Genomic DNA, 10,259 nt, shown 5'->3' on the forward strand with positions numbered 1-10,259 from the left:
TTCATCATAACAAAGAAAGTGTTCACATAAGAAAAAAGTTCAACTCCCACAGGATTGGCCTGGGACACCAACATGGCCGCCGTTTTATTGTTTCGGGACACCAATTGTTTGAGTTCAGTGTCTATTGATGCTTCCATTCTTTTGCTTATTATTACAGTCACTATTTTGCCGCGTCCGTTAAATTTAATTTAACAAAACTTCTAATTATCAAACTATCTGTTTTGGTTCTTTAGATTACGCCGTTTGGGAAGTCTTATGTAGATCTATGTAGCTCACTAGCGAAATGGCGAGTCCTCCGAGAGCAGAAGAGACCAGCCTTGGAATGGCTGCACAGACAACTCTTTGGTTTCATCAGTGTGGAGAGTGAAGCCCAGCATTCCTGCTACAAGTGTGGCGTTGTCTTTTACACGGCGGACAGGGTCTACAAGGATGAGTGGAACGCTAACCAGGCCGCTGGTCATCTCATCAATATTAATGATGCCTTTGGTCCCCTCCAGAAAGTCGGTAATCCAGCCCCTGTAATCACGTTCACCTGACCCAAACCTGTTTTGGTAGCTGATAATATGGCTCCACCATTCTTTATCCGGTCTTCCTTGGTAAGTAGACAGCAATTCGCGGAACACTTTTTCCACAAGATCCCACCACTCTGACGACAAACCAAGATCGTTCTCTATGGGTTCAAGCAGTGTTCGTAGTACCTTCAGTTTGGACTGTAATTTGCTCCAGTCGTCTTCAGTACCTAGCATCTCCACTGCAGGGATTCCGCATAACAACACCATTTCTAAACGAAAATAGTTTTGAACTGAATACATCAATGTAATCTGCGAAACGATCTTCTGCACTGCAGTTGTGGTGCTGAAATCTGCCGTCATTCCATCCACGAACTCAGGTACTTTAACGTTCTCTTGTATTCCCTTCGCCATTTGATCAAAGAACCAGCTGTAGTCGACAATATAGATGCTTGTATCGAACACTTCTACTTGGATGGTTTTCTTTCCTTCCTGATCAACAAACATCTTGCAAACGGCCTCTTTCTCAGCGTTTTTGTCGATGGCGCAGGTGACTCGTTTAATAACACTGAACCACCAGTCGTCTGGAGAGGTTCGTAGTTTCCAGTGGTTGTTGTAGGCTGTGATGACGGAAGAAAACAATCCGTAATCTCCGATAGAATAAATGCTCTCCATAGAACCCAAAGCAGGAACAATATCTTCGGCGGAGGAATCTTTGTAACGCTTGAGCAATTCCTTCGCTGGCCTAAGGAAAAGTTCGCTGTCTTCGAACTTAGAAGGAAGCAGGTTATTTGCGAGTGTGATACAGTTCATTTTCAAACCATTGGCTATCGTACACTTTTGAGGTAACTTAGATTCGTTCTTGCCCATCGCACGAGTCGTAAACTCTTCGCAGTTGCAACAGTGGCTATGAAATCTGAAATCTACCACGAGAAGTAATAGGAACAGATAACAGAAGCGAGTGAAATGAGACAAGGCTCTGAGGTTCACGAAAGCGAAAGCCATATTTTCGTTATGTCGTGGTCTTTGCAGTATAGAGATGATATCAATGACGTCAAGAGCGGTATAACGTGATATTCAGGCGGAGGTATATACTTCATGGGTTCTTCATGGCTGAATGCCATAAGTGCACCAGCATTTTATTTCATGTAAACTAAACTGAAGTATCCTGCCTCATGTAAACTACACTGAAGTGATTAACACTGATCTTTTCCTTATTACTGATCATCTGTCCCTAGTACTGATCATCTGTCCGTAGCACTGATTATCTGTCCCTAGCACTGATCATCTGTCTCTATCCCTGATCACCTGTCCCTATCACTGATCATCATCTGCCCCAAGCACTGATCATCTGTCCCTATCACTGATCGTCTGTCTCTATCCTTGATCACCTGTCCCTATCATTGATCATCTGCCCCAAGCACTGATCATCTGTCCCTATCAATGATTGTCTGTCCCTAACAGTGATCATCAGTCCCTATCACTGATCATCTGTCCCTAGTACTGATCATCTGTCCCTTTCACTGATCATCTGTCCCTATCACCGATCATCTGTCCCTATCACTGATTATCTGTCCCTATCACTGATCATCTGTCCCTAGTACTGATCATCTGTCCCTAGTACTGATCATCTGTCCCTATCACTGATTATCTGCCCCTTCACTGATTATCCGTCCCTAGCACTGATCATCTGCCCCAAGCACTGATCATCTCTCCCTATCAATGATTGTCTGTCCCTAACAGTGATCATCTGTCCCTATCACTGATCATCTGTCCCTAGCATCATCTGTCCCTGATCATCTGTCCCTACTATTGATCATCTGTCCCTAGCACAGATCATCTGTCCATAACAGTGATCATCTGTCACCATCAGTGGTCATCTGTCCCTAACAGTGATCATCCTTCCCTTTCACTGATCATCTGTCCCTAGAACTGATCATCTACCCCTAACAGTGATCATCTGTCCCTAGCACTGATTATTTGTCCCTACCAGTGATCATCTGTCCCTAGCACTGATTAAGTGTCCCTACCAGTGGTCATCTATCCCTAGCACTGATCAAATATCCCTAGCTAACAGTGATCAGCTGTCCCTGGTACTGATCATCTGTTCCTAGCACTGATCAGTCTGTCGCTAGTACTGATCATGTGTCCCTATCACTGATCATCTGTCCCTAACAGTGATCATCTGTCCCTAGCATTGATCATCTGTCTCTAGCAGTGATGTTTTGTCCCTAATTTAATTTAATTTTGAAAAGAACTGCCAGAGAAGTACCAATTTTATTCATTTAAAAACAATACATTACCTCCTGTCAAATTTCTACGGCTCGATACCCTTTTGTTTTTTCTGCCAACTCAAATATGTAGATTAGAGAGCAAAAGAGAGAGACTGCTGACAATCTAGGTATGTGGAGTAATATACTCCGCTTAATACAATACACTATCTAACCGCACGTCCTGAGTTAGCAATTATTGGTGAATGAAACCCGCTTCCTTCCGGCTCCCCCTCCACAAACTATCAACGGAAAGAAATATCGTCGAGCGTCGAGCACGCTGTTTATCTTGTTTCTTAGAAGGTAGAGGGGAGATTTTGGGAGTACTGTACATGAAAATTTGGAATCCGTGATTAAACACATATACCGTTTTTGATTATCTTATTATCTCTACAGGAATGAGTGTTATTTGCAAGAATGTCGAAATACTTATTTTTTTAATACGAATATCAACATTCAATGGGACTTATGGATTTTATTTTAAGCAAGAGATTATCTTCTCTTGATTTAAGTAATATAGATGAAGACACAAAGTTTATAAACAGCCTTATAGTGGAGTTTGAAGAGGATTCTATGAATGAAAGATTTTATAGCGTGATCCTTCCACCAATATCACCAGTTGGAAAAACCCAAGCGGAGGTCTTACTACCCAAAGTTCTTCTATGGAGTCCTAAAGAACAGTATAACTGTCCCATTAACTGCCCTGTGCATAACACCCCATGAAACCATGGTAGTGGACATCTGATTTGTCAGGGAAGGAAGGAAAACGTCCCAGGTTAATCCACGACTTATTTGGTAACATCATCCTTGATCAGAGGCTCTATATCTGCGTCCGCGGCAGGATAACCCATAAAGTAGCTGCAAAAAGTCCAGACATTACCATCATGGCTACAAAACACATTTTTAATTCGTTTGTTTCGAGGCAGTGGCTGTTCCAAAAAGCTTTTGCAATATGTACAGAGTGCTATTACACAAGATGTAAATTTCTTAAAAATAAGCGAAAGCATTGACGGAGAACACACCACCTTGGGTTTAACGTATAATAATGCGAGAGAATGTGATCCAACCCCAAGGGAGCCTTATGACTTCAATGATTTCTACACAAACGATATTTTTGCCTTTCCCACAGGGTCTTCGAGAATGAGTGTAACACTAACCAGGCCGGTCGTCGTGTCATCAATATCTATGACTTTTGTTGTCCCCTCTAGAAAGTCGGTAATCCACGATACCAACATATCGAGGTTGCAGTCCATAGCATACATACATACATACATACAACCTTTATTTATACACGATAAAAGACGTCAAAGCTAACAAGCTTGTGGGGTCGTGTACTAATAAGATACATAAAATAACTACAATTAATAGATAAATAATTAATACAGTTAATAAAAAATTAATACAAGAATTAAGTAATTCTTATAAAAAATATAATTTTGATAACAACAAATGAGATCAATAGTTAAAAATAAATAAAATTCTCCAATCTTTTGTTAATTATTTGTGGGGCTAAAACATTAAAATTAAATTCCTTAATAGTGTTACAATTAACAACATTCTTCAAAAAAGATTTCAGGTCTGTGCTCTCTAGTATCGATCTATTAGTGCGCCCTATAGCGTTCCAGAGGACAGCCCCTCTATAGGAAATGGAGTTTTTAACGTATTTGGCGGCAAAACTCGGTACTATCAGCCCATGCTTCAGTCGTGAAGAAGGTCTGTCGCCGTGGATAATCAACTCTTCAGCCAAAGTGCTAGGGAGCATGCCATGATAACCCTTGAAAAAAAGTTTAATTAAAGAACGTTTATACATATATGTTAAAGTGTTCCACTTAACGGTAGCTAAAACGTCAACTGTTGGCATGTCCGGTGGATAGCCAAAAATAATTCTAGCAGCACGGCAATATTGTCTTTCCAATGTATTAAATAACTCTGTCTGATTAACCCCGCCCCAGACGGGCATCGCGTACGTAATGGATGGCTGGATAACCTTTACGTAAAGTGACTCGCACACATGACTGGGTAGAAACTTGGATTTCTTCAGGAGGCTCAATTTGTTTGCAAAGTTTTTAATGACTTCTTTCAGGTGAGGTATCCAGCTCAGGTTTTGATCCAAGGTAACACCCAGAAGCCTGGCCGTAGCCTTGTATTCAATGATGGACTTGCCGATATAAATGGCAGGCAGCGGACCAATAAGCCGAGCTTTGGAGAGTAACATTACCTCGCACTTGCCAGGATGTGGAGTAAGGCGGTAAGCAACATATCCGAGTGGATGAAAGGAATATGTCAAAGCCTTATTTGCCTTATAACAAGGAGAGATATAGGCATACAGTCAAACCCCTATTAAAGGGTCCCCTTTGAGGAAATGGGAGGTGGTCGCTTCATAGGGTTGGTACCTTATAGAGGTTCATGTACTTTCAATATTTTTAGATTGGACTGATTGCTTAGTGAACATGGAATCTCGTCTAGACAATCATAATGAATATGAAATTCTGACTATTTCAGTTCGGACTTTCATCTGTCATCGTCTTTTCCAAAAGAAAGTCAAACTACGTGTATTTTAAAATCTGATGGCTAACTTCCAAATCGGGATGAACAAAAGGTGGCCGGGTAATTGGAGTTTCATTTACAGCATTTTACTGACATAGATTTCGGAACTTTGATAACTGGCCGCTTAACAAGAAATGGCCGCTTCATCGGTGGCCGATTAATAGAGGTTTGACTGCAGTTAGGTAGGTTCAAGCGTACACTGTATCATTCCGTACTGTGTGTCATGATGTACATATATTATAGCGTCCAATTTTGAAGCTAAAATAAACAAGGCACTTCACTCATTTCTCACGAAAAACGCGCAAAAAGATCCATGCATGGCAGACGTCGGCTGTAAAGCCATTGAACTAGATATCTAGTGAGTCCAAGAGTCCAATATTGCTAAAAAAAAAAAATTAACCCCCTGGATTGTTTGAGTTCAAAATGTCCATTTGATAAAGTTCGCTTTTCTTTGGCTTATCTTTACAGTCACTATTCGGCTGCATTTGTACAATTTAACAAAACTTCTAACTATCACACTATTTGTTTTGACTCTAGATTACGCCGTTTGTGAAGTCTTATGTAGCTTACTTGCGAAATAGCTAAATGACGCAAGCAGTTATTTTTTCGTTATTTCTTAACGATCGAGGCAACGCAGAGCAAATTTAGAGGATATGAGACATAGGTCGATTAGTGTTTTACTACTGGACGATTGACATTAATCATCCAACAATAAAAATAATAACAGTGGAGGAATTAGGTGGTGCAATAGAAAGCAATTGTGCCTTGGCAGTCTCGTGCGAATACGCGAACAATGTGCCTTTAGAAAAACCACACGCAGTTCAACAATGGGACGTTTACATTCACCTGGCCATTAATCAAGCAAATTTATTGGAACAAAAGTAGGTTTTTACATAGAAAAGAGCTCGACTAGACTATCAAAAGTTTGGTTTGGTAGACCAACATGGCCACCGTCCCATTGTTTTGGAACACCAATATGGCTGCCGTAACGTCAAGTGAAAACGGGCAATTCGTCTTGGCACCATAGAGCGTTTTCTCTCACGTGGCCAGAAGTCATTCAAATTTGATTATAACAAAGAAAGTGTTCACAAAAGAAAAGAGTTCAACTCCCACAGGTTTGGCCTGGGACACCAACATGGCCGCCGTTTCATTATATGTTTCAATTCAAAGTGTCTATGAAGTTTCCTTTCTTTTGCTTATTATTACAGTCACTATTTTGCCCCATCCGTTAAACTTAATTTAACAAAAGTTTCAGTTATCAAACTTTCTGTTTTGACTCTTTGGATTACGTCGTTTGGGAAGTCTTATGTAGCTTACTAACGAAATGGCGAGTCCTCAGAGAGCAGTAAAGACCAGCCTTGGAATGGCTGTACAGAAAACTCTTTGGTTTCATCAGTGTGGAGAGTAAAGCCCAGCACTCCTGCTACAAGTGTGGCGTTGTCTTTTACACGGCGGACAGTGTGTTCGAGGATGAGTGGAACGCTAACCAGACCGCTGGTCATCTCATCAATATCAATGAGGCGTTTGGTCCCTTCCAGAAAGTCGGTAATCCAGCCCCTGTAACCACATTCACCTGACCCAAACCTGTTTTGGTAGCTGATGATATGACTCCACCATTCTTTATCTGGTCTTCCTTGGTAAGTAGACAGCAATTCGCGGAACACTTTTTCCACAAGATTCCACCACTCCGATGACAAACCAAGATCGTTCTCTATGGGTTCAAGCAGTGTCCGCAGTACCTTCAGTTTGGACTGTAATTTGCTCCAGTCGTCTTCAGTGCCTAGCATCTCCACTGCAGGGATTCCACATTCAAACAGCACTTTATAGCGGAAATACCTTTGAACTGAATACATCAATGTAATTTGCGAAACAATCTTTTGCACTGAAGTTGTGGTGCTGAAATCTGCCGTCATTCCATCCACGAACTCAGGTACTTTCACGTTTTCTTGTACTCCCTTCGCTATTTGATCAAAGAACCAGCTGTAGTCGACAGTATAGATGCTTGTATCGGGCACTACTACCTCGATGGTTTTCTTTCCTTCGTGATCAACAAACATCTTACGAACGGACTCTTTCTCGGCGTTTTTGTCGATGGCGCAAGCGACTCGTTTGATAACACTGAACCACCAGTCGTCTGGAGAGGTTCGTAGTTTCCAGTGGTTGTTGTAGGCTGTGATAATGGCGGAAAACAATCCGCAATCTCCGAGCGAATAAACGTTGTCTGTTGAACCCAAAGCAGGAACCATATCTTTGGCGGAGGAATCTGTGTAACGCTTGAACAATTCGTTCGCTGGTCTTGCGACAAGCTTGCTGTCTTCAAACTTAGAAGGAATCAGGTGGTCCGCGAGTACCACAGAATTTACTTTCAAACCATCGGCTGTCGTACACGAACCGATTACAGGTGACTTGGATTCGGTCTTGGCCATGGTATAAGTTAATATAAACTGTTCCAACGGTAGCTTATATAGAAAACCAAATGTAGCTGGCAATAGAAGCGAGTGAAATGAGAAACCGCTTAAACGTTGAGAAAAGCGGCAGGTGCGTTTTCGTTATGTCATGATCATTAATCATAATTTACTGATATCGCAGTCACTGACGTTTTGTGATACATAATTTTCATAAGTTTGGCTAATTTGAGTTCGAGTCAGACTCGCTGTAGGTTGGAATCATAGCTTTCATTGATATCTGCTTTGAAAGCTAAGTGCAAAACACTTCCTCTGATTATTATTCATGCAAATTATTTTTCCTTGTGTGACTGACTTAATGGCGAAATTAATTTTTTTCATAAAGAGCTAACGTGGATCAAATTTGGAAGATTTACGACATCAGTGCGATATCTCAGTGCTTTGATAGTAATATGTAATATCAATTATTGCTCTTTCTTTTAGCTAGCTTCCTGCCAGTATAATTCATTCAAAATATTTCTCCGTTTTCGACTGGCTAAATGATGCGGTTATTTTTTCTTTTACTAGTGGACGACTGACATCAATCACTTTATAATAATAAAAAGCAATAGCCGAGGAATCAGACCGGGAAATAGAAAGCAATTGTGCCAGGGCAGTCTAGTGGGCATGTGCGAACTATCCTCTTTAAAAAAAAAACTTCACGCTGTTCAACAATAGACCGGTTTTACTCACGGAGCCTGCAAAAGAAATCGCTTAAATAAGAAAAAAGCTCAACTCCCAAAGGATTGGTTTGGTACACAACATGGCCGCCGTCTTATTGTTTTGGAACACCAATATGGCTGCCATGACGTCACGTTAAAGTGATTTCTTCGTCTTAACAATATAAATCGTTTTCAATCACGTGGCCGGCAGCCATTCAGAATTACTGTGACAAAAGAATGTGTTTGTATAAAAACATTTTTTACTCCCACAGGATTGGTCTGAGACACCAACATAGCCGCCGTTTCATTGTTTTGGGACAATATGGCTGCCTTGACTTCATGTGAAAACACTCTATTTGAAGAAAAGTCTTCTGGAGCTTACTTGCGAAATGGCGATTCTTTAGGCAAAAGAAGAAACCAGTCTTAGAATGGCTGCACAGACAACTCTTTTCTTTTACTAGCATGGACAGCGAAGCCCAGAATTCCCGCTACAAATGTGGCGTTGTCTTTTACACAACGGACAGTGTCTTCGAGGATCAGTGGAACGCTAACCAGGCCGGTCATCGTACGTTCGTGTACTTTGAATATTTTTTAGACTGGGTTAATTGCTTTGTGAAAATGGAATCACGTCTAGACAATTATAATAAACGTGTGTTAGAATGTTTTTATCAATCGTCAAATTCTACTTCAGTTAGGACTCAAGTTGTCTGTCATCGTCTTTTCCAAAAGAAAGTCATACTACGTGCATTTTAAAATTAAAAGGGGTAAGGACAATAGAGAACTCCAGAATCAGGATGAAAAAATGGTGGCCGGGTAATAGGGGTTTTATTTACAGTATTTTACAGACGTAAATTTAGAGACTTCGATCGCTGGCATAACAAGAGATGGCCGCTTCATCGGTGGCCACTTAATAGGCGCTTGGCTGTAGTTGTACACTGTATCAATGCGTAATATATGTCATGATGTACATATGTTATAGTGTCCAATTTTGAAGCTAAAATAAACAAGGCATTTCACATATTTCTCACGAAAAACGTGGAAAAATATCCATACATGTCAAACATGTAAAGAAATTGAACAAGATATCTGGTGAATCGATCTTAATCTATAATCGATAGCCTCACAGGTCCTCCAGTCTAATAGGATCAAAAATCAACGTAAGTACAGTTAATTTGACAATTTATTGAACATCATTATCCTAAATTTAGATCATGGCTATATACTTCATTAATTATTTTTGTGAACAAATGAACTATCTTGACACCAAAATCCCAATCTAAATCTATTTGTTAACGGCAAAATTTTAGAAATGAAACTGTCTAAATTTGCGTTTGTGAGCTAAAAAATTATGGCAACTTGCAGCGTCTATCGACGATAATAAGACTACGAATTGCCTCGATGTGTCATAAGAAAAACTTTAGAAAAGCGTGCCTCGATTGCTGATAAAATTCAGCGTGTACTAGTTGCCTATGGGTACAGGTTGATAATGATAAGCTAGCGCTCTCTGGTTGCGTTTTAATTATAAGGTCAATAAGCAGGCAACTGACACTTTTACTGCATGAAAGTATTCTGGCGTTTTTGTGTTTTTCAAGGGCAAAACACGAGCTAATTTGTCCGAATTCATCTGGCACTATTATAAGGCCACGAAGTAACCAAAAAATAAGTATTGGTTCTTAAAATATTTCTTCGCGATGACAGATTTCCCAGCAAAATTGTGACAATTTGGAACTCCTACATCTCAATAAATTTCCAGGTAACAGTGTCCCAGCCAGCCACCTTTTCAACCAACCAGGAATACAACCCGCCAAAGTTACGGCCAGTTTCCGG

The 10,259-nt window shown here is 40.5% G+C and overlaps 2 protein-coding genes across 2 annotated transcripts; both read right to left on the reverse strand.

The window, feature by feature from the left end:
• Positions 1 to 127: 127 nt before the first annotated feature.
• Positions 128 to 1,514, reverse strand: LOC145485575 (uncharacterized). Its single transcript, XM_081464225.1, has one exon. The coding sequence runs from the start codon at positions 1,512 to 1,514 to the stop codon at positions 276 to 278; it is 1,239 nt and encodes a 412-aa protein (XP_081320351.1). The 3' UTR covers positions 128 to 275.
• A 4,572-nt stretch (positions 1,515 to 6,086) lies between these two features.
• On the reverse strand, positions 6,087 to 7,853 carry LOC145484773 (uncharacterized). The gene has a single exon (XM_081463407.1). It carries the CDS (start codon positions 7,750 to 7,752, stop codon positions 6,643 to 6,645), a length of 1,110 nt encoding a protein of 369 aa, XP_081319533.1. The 5' UTR covers positions 7,753 to 7,853; the 3' UTR covers positions 6,087 to 6,642.
• Between the last annotated feature and the right edge of the window lie 2,406 nt (positions 7,854 to 10,259).

The sequence above is a fragment of the Orbicella franksi genome, chromosome 4 (assembly GCF_964199315.1).
Source record: "Orbicella franksi chromosome 4, jaOrbFran1.1, whole genome shotgun sequence".
Lineage (NCBI taxonomy): Eukaryota > Metazoa > Cnidaria > Anthozoa > Scleractinia > Merulinidae > Orbicella > Orbicella franksi.